Source organism: Electrophorus electricus, chromosome 2, assembly GCF_041902795.1.
Source record: "Electrophorus electricus isolate QZ-2024a chromosome 2, ASM4190279v1, whole genome shotgun sequence".
NCBI lineage: Eukaryota > Metazoa > Chordata > Actinopteri > Gymnotiformes > Gymnotidae > Electrophorus > Electrophorus electricus.
Genome location: NC_137498.1, coordinates 7,009,731 through 7,032,304, shown reverse-complemented (window position 1 = coordinate 7,032,304; position 22,574 = coordinate 7,009,731). Strand labels below are relative to the sequence as shown.

Below are 22,574 nucleotides of genomic sequence, written 5' to 3'. Positions count from 1 at the left end.
TTAAGGAGGGTGTGGGTGCTACTGTAACACCCCTCACCACCATCACACAGGAGCCCCGTGTTAAGGAGGGTGTGGGTGCTACTGTAACACCCCTCACCACCATCACACAGGAGCCCCGTGTTAAGGAGGGTGTGGGTGCTACTGTAACACCCCTCACCACCATCACACAGGAGCCCCGTGTTAAGGGGGGTGTGGGTGCTACTGTAACACCCCTCACCACCATCACACAGGAGCCCCGTGTTAAGGGGGGTGTGGGTGCTACTGTAACACCCCTCACCACCATCACACAGGAGCCCCGTGTTAAGGGGGGTGTGGGTGCTACTGTAACACCTCTCACCACCATCCTCCTCCCCATGTGCTCCTTTGTTTGTTTTTGTTCCTCCACATGCTTTGTGTGGTTCATGCCCTCACACAGGGGTCCTGTGTTTCCCCTTTCACTTTCCCCCGTCACCTGGGTCTAGTCTCACCCTCATTATTTACCCTATAAAGCCCAATCCTGTACAACCACTAATGTCAGTTATTTTGCCTTAATCGCTTGTATGACATTGTGTATGCAACATTAGCACAGTACGTTCACGTGCGCTTTCATTTTCATTAAAAACAAAAAATGCATCAAACCAGGCTAAGTCACGCTTGCATCCTGCCCCACACTCGTTAAACCAATGCGTGTTACCTCCATTGGTAGTTGATGGACTGAATGTCTTATAACCTTTTGGAGACGTCATTGTAGTAGTAGGTTTAGTTGAAGCTGTTGGACTTGTTGTGTCAGTGTCCACTGGAGGAGGATTTACAGGTTTATATGGAGCCTCTGCAAGATTAGAAAAGTGTGATCAATTATAAGTAATGAGGGTTCAGGGCTGTTATGTATTTAACATGTTTAGATTTTGTACTACAGAACTGATGTATGTACAGTTTGGCCAAGCAGACGTGTTCACTCCTCTGTGTGTCAGTGGTGGTGATACGTTGGCTACGTCTGAAGCTGCAGGGCTCTGTAGATGCAGTGTGTCCTTCAGTCATTTTCTGAATGAATGAATTAGGGACTTCTGAGTCAAGTCTCTCTCTCTCTCTCTCTCTCTCTCTCTCTCAGTGCATTTCAGTTCAGTAAGTTTTATTGGCATGAGCATATACAACTATAGTATTGTAATATTGCCAAAGCAGTATTATAACATGAACATTACACAACATTACAACCTTTGCAATTATGGAAATTAAGAATTCTGTTATGATAAAGAACTTGAAGAGAAACTGTAATTGGTCTGAAATAATAATAATTAGAAGTAAAAGGGAAGAAGTGAAAAGAAAGGAAAATGAATAAATAATAATGATGGAAAATAATAAATAGTTAATAATAATAATAATAATAATAATAATAATAATAATAATAATAATAATAATAAATAGTTAATAATAAATAGTTAATAATAATAAATAGTTAGGTAACTTTTATAAACTGGGTAATATAGTCTGTTTGTGTGTGTGTGTGTGTGTTTGGGTGGGTTAATCACTGTCCCTCATCTTATGGCAGGCAGATATGCATCACCCAGCTAAAGCGCTGCTTTCCTTCTTTTCGCCCAGTAGGATGGGCAGTTTGTCAGTGTTAGACAGACACTTAAAGTTGGGTGGATCGTCTCAGATTTTGTAAAGTAAATTTGCCATATTTGGATGAATTTTTCACATTCAGTGAGGAAGTGCAGCTCTGTCTCTACAGTGTCATATTTACATTGCTGACAGAGTCTCTGTTCTCTGGGCAGCCATGACATTTATATCGGCTGGTCTGGACGGCAAGCTGTGTTCTCTGAGTCTGGACTTTGTCAACGTGGTTCTGTGTTTAATGTCAGTCACTGTGTACAGGTCGTCTGCTACAGTGTACTGACGTTTTAGGGCCAGATAACGTTGCATTTTGCTTTGTGCTTGTGTTTGTGTTCCAGTGGGTGATGTAGTTTAGTTTGTGAAGTGTAATAATTTGGTTTGGTCTGATTGTTTGTACTTCAGACTGGTCCTGATGTGTTAGTGTTAGTGTGTGTTAATGAACTCAGTGTCAGCACCAGCTGTGAGAGGAGACTCTTCTCTCTGCTCTTATTTTTTTTCCCTTTCTTTCTCTCCCTCTCTGCCTCCCTCCTTCTCTCTCTCTCTGCTTCCCTCCTTCTCTCTCTCTTTATGCAATAGTTTATGCTCCATCACATTTGATAAATATGAATGGTTGAGAAAAATCTTGTATTTGTAGAGTCAGTGGTTCTAGCCCATCTGGTCTATTACACAGTTAGTGTTAACCATCCTCCAACTCCAGTCATGGTCAGTGTCTGACCACTGAAACACTGCTGGCTGGATATCTTTCACTGTCAGAACACTCTCAGCCTACCAGTATCACTGAATCCAGTAACACTGCTGTACCTGAACCACTCATACCTCACACATCTGAACAGATGTGAGCACCTCAAACCATGTAGTACCTTCCTGTTCTTGAAACTGGGTGATGAAGCTGAAATGAAACTCCCATATGACTCTGTTGTAAATTACTTTGTACTGAAAGTGATGCATTTGCCCTGGTTCTGAAATAAAGTGTTCCATTTTGATGTTTATATGATTGTGAATGTCTTAAGTAATGCCACAAAACTAACAGTTAAATAAAGGTCAGAGACAATATATGTAACTCTGATAGAGCATCAGTGTGGAAGCCTTCACTAGAATTCTTTATATTAAGTCAGCAATTGTCACGGAACGCTCCCCTCACCACTGGTCACGTGGTACGGCCCACCGCCTGCAGTTGAAGTCACTTTTTGTTCTGTAATCACGCCCCCATGATGGCACACACCTGCCCCTGGTTTAATGTTGTGTGTGTCTGTGTGTAGTTAAACCCCTGTTGGTGTGTGCATTAGTGTTGGTCATTGTTTGTGTTGCTAGTCCTACGTGTATTCATGTTAAACGTATATGTTTGTGTTGCCGTCGTTAGTGTTCCTGCAGTGTTACGTTTATTCGTGTTATCCGTTTATGTTGTGTGAGTGCCGTCGTCGTAAGCGTTAAGTATCAATAAATGTCTTTCAAAGTCGAGGGAGTCTGTGCGTCCTGCTCCGCGCCCTGCGGCACTCCAGCTGTTACAGCAATCAAGTGGCACATACAACAAATGCTACAGATTCTTGAAGTGCTGATGTTTGTTCAGTTTTCCAACGGATCTCAAAGAGTTTGTCTGTGTGTCTAGTGAGGGGTCTGGTGTTGTCTGTACAGGCAAAGGTCTGAGTAACAGAAATGATCCAGTTAGATTCCCATTCTAATTAGATTTCCATTCCCATCATGTATGAAGACTTAAGCGTCGGTCACATCTAACTGCCACCTCGCTCATGTTTTCACATGGGTGGAGCAAAATGAGGGGATTATGGGCGGTCTTGGTATTGTGTAATTTTGGGGAACGTAGTCCTTCAGAAAACAGCTAACACTACTTGTGACATTGTTTTAATAATTAGTATAAGAATAGCAGCTGCTTTTCTTTCAGAAAGAAGCAAGTAAAGCTCTTGCCCCTTCAAGTGAATGAGGTTTTTCACCAGGCAGATTTTTCTCGTGTTCGGTGTGAAAGATTATTTATACTGCAGATTTAGTGTCTGATGCTGCCTTTAAATTGAACCTAAATAAGATGCCTTAGCAGGCAGCATATGTCAGAGGGAGAACAGTGATCACACATTTATTCAACAGTCTTGGATCTGGAAGCATATTGGTCATTATTTCCATAGACATTCCAGAAAATTCTAATCTAAAGCCTCAACCCAAGCAGCTACAAAATTAAGATAAAAAAAGAGCAAAATTACAAGACTTTATACATAAATGCTTCATGAACTACAAATTCCATAATGCCCTCATACAGGTAGCTGAGATATGTGTACACTGAGAGAGACTGAGCTACAGCGTCATTTGTCATGGCATACTATGTCATTTCAACCAAGAAAATTGTAACATATTTATATGTGTAGGCCAAACTCTCAACTATGAAGTCTTGTTCTTGTTTGCCCCAACTGCTGTGGTCATCTGTGGTCTCTTGCAGAGATATTGTTATTCATCAATTGTTATTCAGGACAGTAAATCACTCTACCAGCTGTGGGTTCCTCTCGGATGTGCTATGACAGGGATGCTGCTCGTATGTGGTCACTCTTTGATTAGTCAGTGTTGGACAAACTCTGCTGTTGATCAATCAAGATAAGACTAAAGAAATTCTGAACCATAAGGAGTTAATGCTGGAGCAGAGCTGAGAGTGGAGCTGGAGCAGAGTTGGTGGACTGAAGACGTACATTTGGAGAAATCTCTCCCTTGGGCTTGTGCTCTCTCTCTCTCCCTCTCTCTCTCTGTCATGCTCTCTCTCAGTCACATTCTATTTCTGTCTCTCCTTCTCGCTCTCTTTTTTCTGCCTGGATGCCCCAGCAGACATGCTCTACTGTTCCTGGCCTGGCCACCCACTTCACCTTCTTTAATGTCCATGTTGTCTTTCTCTCAATCTGGCACTTAGGTAACATTTAGAAAGTATTTTCTGTGCCACATTTCTGTAACTTATTTACAGAGTTTCATTATAATATCTATTTTATTCTAATTGGTTTCATTATAATATCTATTTTATTCTAATTGGTTTCATTATAATATCTATTCTATTCTATTGTGTATCTACTTCTCTTCTATTATGGTAATTAACCCCTTGCTACATTGAACTCATGAAGCTCGGCTCTCCGTGTCGTATTTGTAATGAGACTGATGGAGTCCAGACACTCGCAGATGATGTTAATCACTTGATAATTTATTAAGAGAGAGGAAGTCCAAAGCTGTAGTCAAAATTCTCTGCACTGGTGGATTGAGAATGAGTGAAGAGCCAGCTATATTTTTCTATATATTTAGACTGCTGACACCAGTTTCCTGTAAAGTATCCAATCTTTGCACTGCACATTTAGTAGGTCAAATCCTATGTTAGGTTGACAGAACCGCTGACAAAGCAGGATGTATTAAGAAAGGAATTTTAGAAAGGTGGTTATGCATATTCTCATAACACATTAGACAATGCAGTAGAGCATTCTCTTCAGAATATAAATTGTAATTACAGGAATAATTTGGAATCAGATACATTTTGTAGTTTTATGTGCATTAAACCTTTGCCTGCACCTCTGCCTTTGGTTGTAGGTAAGTGGGACAGGGGTAAATAATTACAGTAACAGAAGCTCCAAATATGTCACTTGTAATGTGAAGCTAACATCAACATTGACTAAATCAACTTTTATGACTGTTTGTTTACGCCCATTTGCAACTTGTCATAGCAAAGCCTTGCTTCTTATTTTAGATGTTTTAAATCAAAAATCTAAAATAAGAACACATTAGTGATTTTGATCCAGCTGGTTCACCAACATTACTGATTTGCACACTGTGCAGTTTTCAACACGATAATGTAACGCAGAGGCAGAGGCAGACAGGACTTGATGCATGTAAATGAAAGTTCTTCATTTGCAAAACAGGTAGACACAACGGCAAAATTAACAAAATGATGCAAACTAAGCACTGACTAAATGGAACACCAAAAGGAGAAAAATGATACAGGAACTGTGCAGAAACAATAAAATTGTGATGTAACATTTGATACTAAGACATCGAAGCTCGTATCACACTGTGTACTGAAGCTTGTATCAGTTACTATTACCACTAAAGTTAATATTACCATTAATAGTACCACTAAAGTTACTAACAACACGTGACTAATGACGGTCGAAGCTTTAGACATCACTGAAGCACAGGATGAGGGTGAGACTGTTTCATAAGTTTGGCACTGTCCTGTAACTTGGAAGCTTTTTCTTTTTACTAAAAAAAACAAATGGAAATGCTAATTATAGAAGTCAAAAGTGAGAGTAAACGTTTCATAACGCCAACCTGTTGTCTTTTACATAAAAGGGAAACAATGATTTTAGACAAATAATTTCAGAATTTAATTACTAAACATCATTACTGATCATCCATTACTAACAACACGTGACTAATGACGGTCGAAGCTTTAGACATCACTGAAGCACAGGATGAGGGTGAGACTGTTTCATAAGTTTGGCACTGTCCTGTAACTTGGAAGCTTTTTCTTTTTACTAAAAAAAACAAATGGAAATGCTAATTATAGAAGTCAAAAGTGAGAGTAAACGTTTCATAACGCCAACCTGTTGTCTTTTACATAAAAGGGAAACAATGATTTTAGACAAATAATTTCAGAATTTAATTACTAAACATCATTACTGATCATCCATTTTTTTTAATGACATATGAAGGCGGCGGAGTGTTGTAATAGTTTCTAATGCTGCGCAGTTTTGAATATATGGCTGCTATAATTTCTGAGAACTACCAGGTGTCACTGTTTTGTCACCAGCTTTCAATGCTCCAATGCTTCGAATCCTTCAGCAGTACAATAAGGAAGAACCTCAAACGCTTCACAGGACTTCGTCTGCACATCATTACCAAGAAGGAAGTTAAACAGTAAACACTAGAATAACAAGCAGGCTAATAACGTTACCAAACAACAATAATCTCACGGGAGGACGAGAGAGCGCACATTCAAAGACCCACAGCCAAGACGATAAAACAAGGGATATTTATACAAAGATTAACGAATGCAAACTAGACAAAGATGAAAACAGTGACAGGAAAACCAAACGAGGGGTCGGAACAGAAAAACCAAAACAAAGAAGCATGTGTGTTAAAAACCTGAGAAATTCTTACTTGAACTGCCAAAGATATTTGTTACAATTAAAGGAGTATTTGACCATCACTAAACTAAACGTTACTGGTAATGGGCACAGATGACAGCACAACAACAAATATGACAGCAGAAAGTCTACAAGCAACTCAGACAACCAAGACTTTGCTAGTGTGGATACATAAGAAAACCTTAAAGCTGGATTTATCATTTACAGTTGGATTTGGATCAAATACCGTGTTTTACCTTTAATGGTGAGTCTGATGGCTTTATAGTTCCACTGGTTAGGATAACACCTGTAGACTCCCTCATCCTCTTCAGTCAGGTGTGATATGAGTAGAAAGAGATTTCCTGGAGAGTGAGCAGTACCCATCTGAACTCTGTTTCTGTTTTGTTCACTCTCACTGGTGATCACGTCCCATGTTTTACTGCTTGTGTTGCGTTTCTTCCAGGTGAAACTCTCAGGTTTGGCGTGTGGGTCAGTACAGGAGCAGGGCAGCAGTACTGAGTCTCCTGTGTATGCAGTGATGACGTCTCTCCTCAGATTCCCTTGCAGCATGCAGCCTGCAGAAACACACGGGATAAAGGCCTTCACTATTAAACATGGCTGCATATGTACATGTAAAATGATTATATATGACATACTCCATTATTATTATTATATATGACATACTCCATTATTATTAAATATGACATACTTAATTATTATATATGACATACTTAATTGCTCCAGGTCCAGTCACCTGATGGTACTGATGGTACCAGCCAACTGATGATGGTACTGGAAATCATTAAGAGATTTCCCAATATATGCTGGTATGATGGATGCATGACCATCAAGTTATAAGATTTAAATGTCTGATTATATTGATTATAGATTGTCTCTCTCCCTCCCTCCTTCTCTCTCTCTCTCTCTCTCTCCATCCCTTTCTTTCTCTCCCCCTCTCTCTAGAGCAAATGAGAACAGTAGTAACTAAATAAGTAAACTAAACAAGTCGTGTGTAATATGGGTATATAACTGACTAGAACCTAAACAGGACAGAAGACAAGAGTCATTAACTACAGGTATGAAATACAAATACAAACAGAAGATGTAACTAGAAACAGACAGAAGTAGAACTGCAGATCCTGCTGCTGGACAGATTTTTTGTTTTATGTAGTACAGTAGTTATTGGTACAGACCAGTCGCTATATGCAGTATGGCCCACCGCCTGCAGTTGAAGTCACTTTTTGTTTTGTAACCACGCCCCCATGATGGCACAAACCTGCCCCTGGTTTAATGTTGTGTGTGTCTGTGTGTATTTAAACCCCTGTTGGTGTGTGCATTAGTGTTGGTCATTGTTTGTGTTGCTAGTCCTACGTGTATTCATGTTAAACGTATATGTTCATGTTGCTGTCATGTTCCTGCCAGTGTTACGTGTATTCGTGTTATCCGTTTATTTTGTGTGAGTGCCGTCGTCGTAAGTGTTATGTGTTAATAAATGTCCGTCAAAGTCGAGGGAGTCTGTGCGTCCTGCTCCGCGCCCTGCGGCACTCCAGCTGTTACAGCAATCAAGTGGTACATACATCAAATGCTACAGATTCTTGAAGTGCTGATGTTTGTTCAGTTTTCCACCTGATCTCACTGAGTTTGTCTGTGTGTCTAGTGAGGGGTCTGGTGTTGTCTGTACAGGAAAAGGTCTGAGTAACAGAAATGATCCAGTTAGATTCCCATTCTAATTAGATTTCCATTCCCATCATGTATGAAGACTTAAGCGTCGGTCACATCTAACTGCCACCTCGCTCATGTTTTCACATGGGTGGAGCAAAATGAGGGGATTATGGGCGGTCTTGGTATTGTGTAATTTTGGGAAACGTAGTCCTTCAGAAAACAGCTAACACTACTTGTGACATTGTTTTAATAATTAGTATAAGAATAGCAGCTGCTTTTCTTTCAGAAAGAAGCAAGTAAAGCTCTTGCCCCTTCAAGTGAATGAGGTTTTTCACCAGGCAGATTTTTCTTGTGTTCAGTGTGAAAGATTATTTATACTGCAGATTTAGTGTCTGATGCTGCCTTTAAATTGAACCTAAATAAGATGCCTTAGCAGGCAGCATATGTCAGAGGGAGTGATCACACATTTATTCAACAGTCTTGGATCTGGAAGCATAATGGTCAGTATTTCCATAGACATTCCAGAAAATTCTAATTTAAAGCCTCAACCCAACCAGCTACAAAATTAAGATAAAAAAAGAGCAAAATTACAAGACTTTGTACATAAATGCTTCATGAACTACAAATTCCATAATGCCCTCATACAGGTAGCTGAGATATGTGTACACTGAGAGAGACTGAGCTACAGCGTCATTTGTCATGGCATACTATGTCATTTCAACCAAGAAAATCATAACATATTTATATGTGTACACCAAACTCTCAACTATGAAGTCTTGTTCTTGTTTGCCACCAACTGCTGTGGTCATCTGTGGTCTCTTGCAGAGATATTGTTATTCATCAATTGTTATTCAGGACAGTAAATCACTCTACCAGCTGTGGGTTCCTCTCAGATGTGCTATGACAGGGATGCTGCTCGTATGTGGTCACTCTTTGATTAGTCAGTGTTGGACAAACTCGGCTGTTGATCAATCAAGATCAGACTAAAGAAATTCTGAACCATATGGAGTTAATGCTGGAGCAGAGCTGAGAGTGGAGCTGGAGCATATTTGGTGGACTGAAGACGTACATTTGGAGAAATCTCTCCCTTGGGCTTGTTCTCTCTCTCTCTCTCTCTCTCTCTCTCTCGATGCTCCAGCAGACATGCTCTACTGTTCCCGGCCTGGCCACCCACTTCACCTTCTTTAACCCTTTGCTACATTGAACTTATGAAGCTCGGCTCTCCGCGTAGTATTTGTAATGAGACTGATGGACTCCAGACACTCGCAGATGATGTTAATCACTGATAATTTATGAAGAGAGGGGAAATCCAAAGGTGTAGTCAAAATTCTCTACACTGGTAGATTGAGGCCGAGTGAAGAGCCAGCTATATTTTTATATATATTTAGAGTGCTGACACCAGTTTCCTGTAAAGTATCCAATCTCTGCACTATAAGTTTAGTAGGTCAAATCCTATGTTAGGCTGACAGAACCACTGAAAAAGCAGGATGCATTAAGACAGGAATTTCAGAAAGGTGGTTATGTATATTCTCATAACACATGCTAGACAATGCAGTAGAGCATTCTCTTCAGAATATAAATTATAATTACAGGAATAATTTGGAATCAGATACATTTTGTAATTTTATGTGCATTAAACCTTTGCCGGCACCTCTGCCTTTGGTTGTAGGTAAGTGGGACAGGGGTAAATAATTACAGTAACAAGCTCCAAATATGTCACTTGTAATGTCAAGCTGACATCAACATTGACTAAATCAACTTTTATGACTGTTTGTTTACGCCCATTTGCAACTTGTCATAGTAAAGCCTTGCTTCTTATTTTAGATGTTTTAAATCAAAAATCTAAAATAAGAACACATTAGTGATTTTGATCCAGCTGGTCCACCAACATTAATGATCTGCACACTGTGTAGTTTTCAGAACGATAATGTAACGCAGAGGCAGACAGGACTTGACGCACATGTGTAAACGAAAGTTCTTCATTTGCAAAACAGGTAGACACAACGGCAAAATTAACAAAATGATGCAAACTAAGCAATGACTAAATGGAACACCAAAAAGGGAGAAAAATGATACAGGAACTGTGCAGAAACAATAAAATTGTGATGTAACATTTGATACTAAGACATCGAAGCTCGTATCACACAGTGTACCGAAGCTTGTATCAGTTACTATTACCATTAAAGTTAATATTACCATTAATATTACCACTAAAGTTACTAACAACACGTGAATAATGATGGTCGAAGCTTCAGACGTCACTGAAGCACAGAATGAGGGTGAGACTTTCATAAGTTTGGCACTGTCCTATAACTTGGAAGCTTTATCTTTTTACTAAAAAAAATTGGAAATGTGCTAATTATAGAAGTCAAAAGTGAGAGTAAACATTTCCTAACGCCAACCTGTTGTACTTACATAAAAGGGAAACAATGATTTTACACAAATTATTTCAGAATTTAATTATTAAACATCATTACTGATCATCCTTTTTTTTTTTTTTAATGACATATGAAGGCGGTGCAGTGTTGTATTGTTTATAGTGCTGCGCAGTTTTGAATCTTTAGCTGCTATAATTTCTGAAAACCACCAGGGGTCGCTGTTTGTCACCAGCTTTCAATGCTCCAAAGCTTCGAATCCTTCAGCAGTACAATAAGGAAGAACCTCAAACGCTTCACAAGACTTCATCTGCACATCATTACCAAGAAGGAAGTTAAACAGTAAACACTAGAATAACGAGCAGGCTAATAACGTTACCAAACAACAATAATCTCACGGGAGGACGAGAGAGCGCACATTCAAAGACCCACAGCCAAGACGATAAAACAAGGGATATTTATACAAAGATTAACGAATGCAAACTAGACAAAGATGAAAACAGTGACAGGAAAACCAAACGAGGGGTCGGAACAGAAAAACCAAAACAAAGAAGCATGTGTGTTAAAAACCTGAGAAATTCTTACTTGAACTGCCAAAGATATTTGTTACAATTAAAGGAGTATTTGACCATCACTAAACTAAACGTTACTGGTAATGGGCACAGATGACAGCACAACAGCAAATATAACAGCAGAAAGTCTACAAGTAACTCAGACAACCAAGACTTTGCTAGTGTGGATACATAAGAAAACCTTAAAGCTGGATTTATCATTTGCAGTTGGATTTGGATCAAATACCGTGTTTTACCTTTAATGATGAGTTTGATGTATTTATAGTTCCACTGGTTAAGATAACACCAGTATTCTCCCTCATCCTCTTCAGTCAGGTGTGATATGAGTAGAGAGAGATTTCCTGGAGAGTGAGCAGTACCCATCTGAACTCTGTTTCTGTACTGTTCACTCTCACTGGTGATCACATCCCATGTTTGTCTTCTTGTGTTGTATTTCTGCCAGGTGAAACTCTCAGGTTTGGCGTGTGGTTCAGTACAGGAGCAGGGCAGCTGTACTGAGTCTCCTGTGTATGCAGTGATGACGTCTGTCCTCAGATTCCCTACCAACATGCAGCCTGCAGAAACACACGAGATAAAGGCCTTCACTATTAAACATAGCTGCACATTTACATGTAAAATGGTTATTATTATATATGACATACTCCGTTATTATTATTATATATGACATACTTAATTGTTATTGTATATCACATACTCCATTTTTATTATAGATGGCATACTTAATTGCTCCAGGTCCAGTCACCTGATGGTACTGATGGTACCAGCCAACTGATGATGGTACTGGAAATCACTAAGAGATTTCCCAATAGATGTTGGTATGATGGATACATGACCATCAAGTTATAAGATGTAAATGTCTGATTATATATTGTCTCTCTCCCTCCCTCCTTCTCTCTCTCCCCCTCTGCCCACCCTCGCTCCCTCCCTCCCTCCCTCCCTCCCTCCCTCCCTCCTTCTCTCCTTCTCTCTCCATCCCTCATTCTCTCTCTATTTCTTCCTTTCTCTCTCTCTCTCCTTCCCTCCTCTCTCTCTCCCTCTTTCTTTTTCTCCCCCTCTCTCTAGATAAATGAGAACAGTAGTAACTAAATAAGGAAACTAAACAAGTTGTGTGTAATATGGGTATATAACTGACTAGAACCTAAAAAGGACAGAAGACAAGAGTCATTAACTACAGGCATGAAATACAAATACAAACAGAAGATGTAACTAGAAACAGACAGAAGTAGAACTGCAGATCCTGCTGCTGGATAGATTTTTTGTTTTATGTAGTACAGTAGTTATTGATACAGACCAGTCGCTATATGCAGTACGGCCCACTGAGTGCAGTTGAAATGATTTTTTGTTTTGTAACCACGCCCCCATGATGGCACACACCTGCCCCTGGTTTAATGTTGTGTGTGTCTGTGTGTAGTTAAACCCCTGTTGGTGTGTGCATTAGTGTTGGTCATTGTTTGTGTTGCTAGTCCTACGTGTATTCATGTTAAACGTATATGTTTGTGTTGCGTCGTTAGTGTTCCTGCAGTGTTACGTGTATTCGTGTTATCCGTTTATGTTGTGTGAGTGCCGTCGTCGTAAGCGTTATGTATCAATAAATGTCTGTCAAAGTCAAGGGAGTCTGTGCGTCCTGCTCCGCGCCCTGCGGCACTCCAGCTGTTACAGCAATCAAGTGGCACATACAACAAATGCTACAGATTCTTGAAGTGCTGATGTTTGTTCAGTTTTCCACCTGATCTCACTGAGTTTGTCTGTGTGTCTAGTGAGGGGTCTGGTGTTGTCTGTACAGGCAAAGGTCTGAGTAACAGAAATGATCCAGTTAGATTCCCATTCTAATTACATTCCCATCATGTATGAAGACTTAAAATTTAAGATTTAATTTTTTCACATGGGTTGAGCAAAATCAGGTGATTATGGCTGCTCTTCATGTTGTTTAATTTTGGGGAAGGTAGTCATTCAGAAAACAGCTAACACTACTTGTGACATTGTTTAAAAGAGTATTTGACCATCACTGAACTAAAGGTTACTGGTAATGTGCAAAGATGACAGCACAACAACAAATATGACAGCAGAAAGTCTACAAGTAACTCAGACAACCAAGATTTTGCTAGTGTGGATACCTAAGAAAACCTTAAAGCTGGATTTATCATTTGCAGTTGGATTTGGATCAAATACAGTGTTTTACCTTTAATGATGAGTCTGATGGCTTTATAGTTCCACTGGTTAGGATAACACCTGTAGACTCCCTCATCCTCTTCAGTCAGGTGTGATATGAATAGAGAGAGATTTCCTGGAGAGTGAACAGTACCCATCTGAACTCTGTTTCTGTACTGTTCACTCTCACTGGTGATCACGTCCCATGTGTTTCTGTTTGTGTTGCGTTTCCTCCAGGTGAAACTCTCATGTTTGGCGTGTGGGTCAGTACAGGAGCAGGGCAGCAGTACTGAGTCTCCTGTGTATGCAGTGATGACGTCTGTCCTCAGATTCCCTACCAACATGCAGCCTGCAGAAACACACAGGATAAAGGCCTTCACTATTAAACATGGCTGCACATGTACATGTAAAATGGCTGTTATTACATATGACATACTCCATTATTATTATATATGACATACTCCATTATTATTATATATGACATACTTAATTATTATATATGACATACTCCGTTATTATTATTATATATGACATACTTAATTATTATTGTATATCACATACTCCATTATTATTATATATGACATACTTAACTATTATATATGGCATACTTAATTGCTCCAGGTCCAGTCACCTGATGGTACTGATGGTACCAGCCAACTGATGATGGTACTGGAAATCACTAAGAGATTTCCCAATAGATGTTGGTATGATGGATACATGACCATCAAGTTATAAGATGTAAACGTCTGATTATATATTGTCTCTCTCCCTCCCTCCTTCTCTCTCTCCCCCTCTGCCCACCCTCGCTCCCTCCCTCCCTCCTTCTCTCCTTCTCTCTCTATCCCTCATTCTCTCTCTATTTCTTCCTTTCTCTCTCTCTCTCCTTCCCTCCTCTCTCTCTCCCTCTTTCTTTTTCTCCCCCTCTCTCTAGAGCAAATGAGAACAGTAGTAACTAAATAAGGAAACTAAACAAGTTGTGTGTAATATGGGTATATAACTGACTAGAACCTAAAAAGGACAGAAGACAAGAGTCATTAACTACAGGCATGAAATACAAATACAAACAGAAGATGTAACTAGAAACAGACAGAAGTAGAACTGCAGATCCTGCTGCTGGATAGATTTTTTGTTTTATGTAGTACAGTAGTTATTGGTACAGACCAGTCGCTATATGCAGTACAGCCCACTGAGTGCAGTTGAAATGATTTTTTGTTTTGTAACCACGCCCCCATGATGGCACAAACCTGCCCCTGGTTTAATGTTGTGTGTGTCTGTGTGTATTTAAACCCCTGTTGGTGTGTGCATTAGTGTTGGTCATTGTTTGTGTTGCTAGTCCTACGTGTATTCATGTTAAACGTACATGTTCATGTTGCTGTCATGTTCCTGCCAGTGTTACGTGTATTCATGTTATCCGTTTATGTTGTGTGAGTGCCGTCGTCGTAAGCGTTACGTGTTAATAAATGTGTGTCAAAGTCGAGGGAGTCTGTGCGTCCTGCTCCGCGCCCTGCGGTTCTCCAGCTGTTACAGCAGTCAAGTGGCACATACAACAAATGCTACAGATTCTTGAAATGCTGATGTTTGTTCAGTTTTCCACCTGATCTCACTGAGTTTGTCTGTGTGTCTAGTGAGGGGTCTGGTGTTGTCTGTACAGGCAAAGGTCTGAGTAACAGAAATGATCCAGTTAGATTCCCATTCTAATTAGATTTCCATTCCCATCATGTATGAAGACTTAAGCGTCGGTCACATCTAACTGCCACCTCGCTCATGTTTTCACATGGGTGGAGCAAAATGAGGGGATTATGGGCGGTCTTGGTATTGTGTAATTTTGGGGAACGTAGTCCTTCAGAAAACAGCTAACACTACTTGTGACATTGTTTTAATAATTAGTATAAGAATAGCAGCTGCTTTTCTTTCAGAAAGAAGCAAGTAAAGCTCTTGCCCCTTCAAGTGAATGAGGTTTTTCACCAGGCAGATTTTTCTCGTGTTCGGTGTGAAAGATTATTTATACTGCAGATTTAGTGTCTGATGCTGCCTTTAAATTGAACCTAAATAAGATGCCTTAGCAGGCAGCATATGTCAGAGGGAGAACAGTGATCACACATTTATTCAACAGTCTTGGATCTGGAAGCATATTGGTCATTATTTCCATAGACATTCCAGAAAATTCTAATCTAAAGCCTCAACCCAAGCAGCTACAAAATTAAGATAAAAAAAGAGCAAAATTACAAGACTTTATACATAAATGCTTCATGAACTACAAATTCCATAATGCCCTCATACAGGTAGCTGAGATATGTGTACACTGAGAGAGACTGAGCTACAGCGTCATTTGTCATGGCATACTATGTCATTTCAACCAAGAAAATTGTAACATATTTATATGTGTAGGCCAAACTCTCAACTATGAAGTCTTGTTCTTGTTTGCCCCAACTGCTGTGGTCATCTGTGGTCTCTTGCAGAGATATTGTTATTCATCAAATGCTATTCAGGACAGTAAATCACTCTACCAGCTGTGGGTTCCTCTCAGATGTGCTATGACAGGGATGCTGCTCGTATGTGGTCACTCTTTGATTAGTCAGTGTTGGACAAACTCGGCTGTTGATCAATCAAGATCAGACTAAAGAAATTCTGAACCATATGGAGTTAATGCTGGAGCAGAGCTGAGAGTGGAGCTGGAGCAGAGTTGGTGGACTGAAGACGTACATTTGGAGAAATCTCTCCCTTGGGCTTGTTCTCTCTCTCTCTCTCTCTCTCTCTCTCTCGATGCTCCAGCAGACATGCTCTACTGTTCCCGGCCTGGCCACCCACTTCACCTTCTTTAACCCTTTGCTACATTGAACTTATGAAGCTCGGCTCTCCGCGTAGTATTTGTAATGAGACTGATGGACTCCAGACACTCGCAGATGATGTTAATCACTGATAATTTATGAAGAGAGGGGAAATCCAAAGGTGTAGTCAAAATTCTCTACACTGGTAGATTGAGGCCGAGTGAAGAGCCAGCTATATTTTTATATATATTTAGAGTGCTGACACCAGTTTCCTGTAAAGTATCCAATCTCTGCACTATAAGTTTAGTAGGTCAAATCCTATGTTAGGCTGACAGAACCACTGAAAAAGCAGGATGCATTAAGACAGGAATTTCAGAAAGGTGGTTATGTATATTCTCATAACACATGCTAGACAATGCAGTAGAGCATTCTCTTCAGAATATAAATTATAATTACAGGAATAATTTGGAATCAGATACATTTTGTAATTTTATGTGCATTAAACCTTTGCCGGCACCTCTGCCTTTGGTTGTAGGTAAGTGGGACAGGGGTAAATAATTACAGTAACAAGCTCCAAATATGTCACTTGTAATGTCAAGCTGACATCAACATTGACTAAATCAACTTTTATGACTGTTTGTTTACGCCCATTTGCAACTTGTCATAGTAAAGCCTTGCTTCTTATTTTAGATGTTTTAAATCAAAAATCTAAAATAAGAACACATTAGTGATTTTGATCCAGCTGGTCCACCAACATTAATGATCTGCACACTGTGTAGTTTTCAGAACGATAATGTAGCGCAGAGGCAGACAGGACTTGACGCACATGTGTAAACGAAAGTTCTTCATTTGCAAAACAGGTAGACACAACGGCAAAATTAACAAAATGATGCAAACTAAGCAATGACTAAATGGAACACCAAAAAGGGAGAAAAATGATACAGGAACTGTGCAGAAACAATAAAATTGTGATGTAACATTTGATACTAAGACATCGAAGCTCGTATCACACAGTGTACCGAAGCTTGTATCAGTTACTATTACCACTAAAGTTAATATTACCATTAATATTACCACTAAAGTTACTAACAACACGTGACTAATGATGGTCCAAGCTTCAGACGTCACTGAAGCACAGAATGAGGGTGAGACTTTCATAAGTTTGGCACTGTCCTATAACTTGGAAGCTTTATCTTTTTACTAAAAAAAATTGGAAATGTGCTAATTATAGAAGTCAAAAGTGAGAGTAAACATTTCCTAACGCCAACCTGTTGTACTTACATAAAAGGGAAACAATGATTTTACACAAATTATTTCAGAATTTAATTATTAAACATCATTACTGATCATCCTTTTTTTTTTTTTAATGACATATGAAGGCGGTGCAGTGTTGTATTGTTTATAGTGCTGCGCAGTTTTGAATCTTTAGCTGCTATAATTTCTGAAAACCACCAGGTGTCGCTGTTTGTCACCAGCTTTCAATGCTCCAATGCTTCGAATCCTTCAGCAGTACAATAAGGAAGAACCTCAAACGCTTCACAAGACTTCGTCTGCACATCATTACCAAGAAGGAAGTTAAACAGTAAACACTAGAATAACGAGCAGGCTAATAACGTTACCAAACAACAATAAACTCACGGGAGGACTAGAGCGCACATTCAGATACCCACAACCAAGATGATAAAACAAGGGATATTTATACAAAGATTAACGAATGCAAACTAGACAAAGATGAAAACAGTGACAGAAAAACCAAAACAAAGAAGCATGTGTGTTAAAAACCTGAGACATTCTTACTTGAACTGCCCAAGATATTTGTTACAATTAAAGGAGTATTTGACCATCACTGAACTAAACGTTACTGGTAATGTGCACAGATGACAGCACAACAGCAAATATAACAGCAGAAAGTCTACAAGTAACTCAGACAACCAAGACTTTGCTAGTGTGGATACATAAGAAAACCTTAAAGCTGGATTTATCATTTGCAGTTGGATTTGGATCAAATACCGTGTTTTACCTTTAATGATGAGTTTGATGTATTTATAGTTCCACTGGTTAAGATAACACCAGTATTCTCCCTCATCCTCTTCAGTCAGGTGTGATATGAGTAGAGAGAGATTTCCTGGAGAGTGAGCAGTACCCATCTGAACTCTGTTTCTGTACTGTTCACTCTCACTGGTGATCACATCCCATGTTTGTCTTCTTGTGTTGTATTTCTGCCAGGTGAAACTCTCAGGTTTGGCGTGTGGTTCAGTACAGGAGCAGGGCAGCTGTACTGAGTCTCCTGTGTATGCAGTGATGACGTCTGTCCTCAGATTCCCTACCAACATGCAGCCTGCAGAAACACACGAGATAAAGGCCTTCACTATTAAACATGGCTGCACATGTACATGTAAAATGGCTGTTATTACATATGACATACTCCATTATTATTATTATATATGACATACTCCATTATTATTATATATGACATACTTAATTATTATATATGACATACTTAATTGCTCCAGGTCCAGTCACCTGATGGTACTGATGGTACCAGCCAAATGATGATGGTACTGGAAATCACTAAGAGATTTCCCAATAGATGTTAGTATGATGTATGCATGACCATCAAGTTATAAGATGTAAATGTCTGATTATATTGATTATAGATTGTCTTTGCCTCCCTCTCACTCACTCACTCACTCACTCACTCACTCACTCACTCACTCCCTCCCTCCTTCCTTCTCTCCCTCTCCCTTCCCACTAAAGTTACTATTACCACTAACATTACCACTAAAGTTACTATTACCACTAACATTACCACTAAAGTTACTAATAACGTGACTAATCTTGTTTGAAGCTTCAAACATCACAGATACACAGGATGAGATTGAGACTGTTTCATAAGTTTGGCACTGTCCTATAACTTGGAAGCTTTATCTTTTTACTAAAAAATTGGAAATGTGCAAATTATAGAACCCAAAAGGGAGGGTAAATGTTTCATTACATCAACCTGTTGTCTCCCAGTACAGTTTTGTATTATGTTTTCACATAAAAAGGGAAACAATGATTTTAAACTAATTATTGTAGAATATAATTACTAAACATCATTACTGATCATCTTTTTTTTTTTAATGAAATATGATGGCGGTGCAGTGTTGTATTGTTTATAATGCTGCGCAGTTTTGAATCGATGCCTGCTATAATTTCTGAAAACCACCAGGTGTCGCTGTTTGTCACCAGCTTTCAATGCTCCAATGCTTCGAATCATTCAGCAGTACAATAAGGCAGAACCTCAAACGCTTCACAGGACTTCGTCTGCACATCATTTCCAAAAAGAAAGTAAAAACACATCTGTAGATAAAAACACAGTTGCATTCCACAACACACTACACACAGCTACAGCAGTAACGCTGCTACACATCTTATACACTCTACAAAACTACAGTGTACTGAACACTGAAAACTGTAGCCCAGACTACAGTCTGTCTAGTGGAACCACCACACGACTATGACCTGGAACTCTACAACTCTCTCAGTAGAACTCCACTGAAATTCTCCACACACTAATATCCACAGTAGAGGGGAAGTGTGTTCAAGTGCAAAATAAATTATTCCTCCACTTCTTTCTCTCTCACATACAGACTAAATCTAACAGTGAAACAGTGTCTTTCTAGTGTCATCACTTCCTCCTGAGCTGCCAGTGTTCAGTCCCCATCCTCAGTAAAGTGATCCTGCAGTAAGAAGTAGTGCTACACAGTGATCCCCCTCAGCACTGTTTGGACACATCATTTCACTCCTGCACTTAAAGTGATCAGAGGGCCAAACTGAATGTGTAGCTTAGCAAATATTAGACAGATCAGACAGGAAAAGCTCTAGACTACATGCTGATCAAAATAAACATTGATCATTTAATCAGGTAAACACGAGCATTGTCTGATAACATTCATATTATTCATAGAGTACAGGTGGAGGCAGCAGTCTATGATCATGTTGTAGTTTTCATACTATTAAGAAAAAACTACTTAAGAGAAGCTGTGAAATCCACCCACTGACACAGAACCAATAAAGGAGTCACCAAAGTAAAGACCACTTTGGATGTAGACAGTACAATGTCATCACAACCCAACAGTTATCACAGGAAGTAGAAACATTTTCTCTCCTTTTCTCTTTGTTACTTTGTTCTTTTTGTTGTTAAAGCTGTCAAAAGCTGTTTAACTGTTTGCTAAATGCTGAATATCTGTAAAGTAACTAATTGAGGCTGTAGGCTAGTGTGCACTGCGCTGTAACAACAACAACAAAATAAAATAAAAACTGTACAGAGACAACCCCCCTAAAAAGCAAAAATAGTAATAAATAAATGTATATATAAAATAACTGAGAACAGCAATAGAGAGAGTGGGCTTCCTTGCCTAGTACCTCTATGCACATTTTGTGATGGTATTATATTAGTACTGACTGTGGCCTCAGGTGTGGTTTTAAAGATTTTACACAATGTGAGGAGAAAAACTTCAGGTTTTCTTTACTGAAGGCCTTCTCTGTATAGCTGTTTCTAATATGTGGAGTGAGGTGTGACGTATTTGTCACGGTTGGCCGGGCAGCCAGAGGGAGGGACACGCCCACTCCTGCTAGGGATCACACTAAACACCTGCCTCATTCCCAGTCTCCTGACTACTAATCACCTTCACCTGTTCTTGTTCGTTCTCTCTATTTAAACTCACAGGTCAAGAGAGAGTGTAGCACATTAGTGGCCCGTCGGACTGCTCACTCCCAACGTGTACATCGCTACAAGGACTACTGGAACAGAGTAGTGTTTGTCATTAGTAGCGGTATCGTCACATATTGACAATGGAAAATAAAGAGCACTTTGGCGCAACCTTGCCTCTCGCTCCCTCTGAACTGCCACCGTCACAGTATTAGGTTAAGTAGTCTACCCTGTTAATGGCTGAGTGTCTCCTTTGATGAAACCAGTTTGATCAGGGTGTATCAGTGATGGAATAATATGTTCTAATCTAATGGCTAATGCTTTGCTTTTTTTTTTTTTTCATTTTTTATTTCAATGTTTCCAAGAGATGACATTGAGTTTTACTTAGAGATGGGGTTTGTACTTAGAGATGTAGATTTCATTAAAAGGACCAAATAAGGACGGACTTTAGTAAAACGTGTTCAGAGTTGTAGACCAATACCACAGACCAAACATCTTTCACCTCCAAGGCAGCCTGACTGCTGTCCAAGGTGCTGAAACTGCACCCTTCAGCCAAGTTCAGAACCTGTGCTGTACACAGCTGCCCTGCATATGGCTGCCCAGTGAGACCCAGACAGAAGCCCCTGGTGCTTCCTCAGCTGTAGCTGTAGCCACTCACCTTCCCACCTCACCAAATACACCAAAAGGTCTTTAGAGGTCACATATCCTACATGTTTCCTTTATTTTATAGTTTTCTTAGGTGTCTTCTTACAATGTTTTTGTGGCGTTATCTTTCAAAAAGAGTCATAATTCAATTTTACACAACTATTTTCCATCCTCTCTTTATCCCTTGGAATTAAACAGGCAGTTTCTGTTGCTGTGCCTTTGAGATGCAAGATAAATGAGCTCTGTTCTGATTGGCTGCCCTGTATTGTGCTTCATTTAAAAAGCACTAAGAGCTGAAATATGCCTGAGAACTGCAATGTAGGTGTTAGGGGTTAAACTGCTGTAGGCCAAAGAGGCAGAGATAAGTAAATGAGCTGGTTCTCATGACATCAGAGAAACAGTGATTTCAAAACAGGCTATTTTTACAGATTATATTCCATATATGGACTGTAAGAAATGGGAGAGTAAACAATGTGTTTTAAAATGTAACAATATTTACATATTACTTAAAAATTATTTATTTAAATAAAGTGAGTGAAATTCAGTTTTCCATGGTAGGGGCCCTTTAAGGACATGGGCCCAGATATGACTTTGTCAAAACCAATAAGCAGAGTCAGACTGCACTGTTTGTATTTGGTACCTTTTGTGGTTCTGTGATTGTTAAGGTGCAGTTCCATCTCTGAATCAGTGTCTCACCTACTTCACCTTCACTCTTGTTGCTACACTTGTATTCCACATTATATTTGATTTACTGTTTCTTTTCAAGAACACAGAAGGTAAACACATGTGGTACAGTTTACAAACTTGATGCAAATTCCTGAACTTTATACAAATTCAGAAAACACTTTATTCAAAATGACGTGTGCTATATTTTGGAAATGCGAGGCAACTTCCGAAAACAGTTCCGTTATGTTGTGACTGAGTTTGCAGCATTTCTGAAGTTGCTCTGTATTTCGGAACTGTAGCGCACATATTTCCATTCTAATGAATTTGCTTTTTTTATTTTTACATTTTCTGCACAATAGGTC

General features: G+C 39.4%; 2 protein-coding genes across 4 annotated transcripts in view; both read right to left on the bottom strand.

Annotated features, from left to right (window-relative positions):
- Positions 1-22,574, bottom strand: part of LOC145647389 (uncharacterized) — a 28,464-nt gene that overhangs the window by 1,818 nt on the left and 4,072 nt on the right. For all 3 annotated transcript variants that reach the window (XM_081695465.1, XM_081695464.1, XM_081695463.1), the window contains exon 2: positions 6,941-7,258. In XM_081695465.1, coding sequence (XP_081551591.1) covers positions 6,941-7,253 — 313 coding nt within the window. In that variant the 5' untranslated portion in view covers positions 7,254-7,258. The remainder of the gene's footprint in view (positions 1-6,940; positions 7,259-22,574) is intronic.
- LOC145643379 (polymeric immunoglobulin receptor-like) lies at positions 10,913-18,541 on the bottom strand. The gene is made up of 4 exons (XM_081694405.1): positions 18,229-18,541; positions 13,472-13,789; positions 11,464-11,846; positions 10,913-10,921 (listed from the first exon to the last, which is right to left on the bottom strand). Exons 1-4 carry the CDS (start codon positions 18,539-18,541, stop codon positions 10,913-10,915), a joined length of 1,023 nt encoding a protein of 340 aa, XP_081550531.1.

Excerpts from the sequence above, each read along its gene's own strand:
- LOC145643379 (XM_081694405.1), bottom strand. The coding sequence starts at position 18,541 with ATGTTGGTAGGGAATCTGAGGACAGACGTCATCACTGCATACACAGGA. Across the intron at positions 13,790-18,228 it reads CATCAAACTCATCATTAAAG|GCTGCATGTTGGTAGGGAAT; the intron begins GTAAAACACGGT and ends GTGTTTCTGCAG. Across the intron at positions 11,847-13,471 it reads CATCAGACTCATCATTAAAG|GCTGCATGTTGGTAGGGAAT; the intron begins GTAAAACACTGT and ends GTGTTTCTGCAG.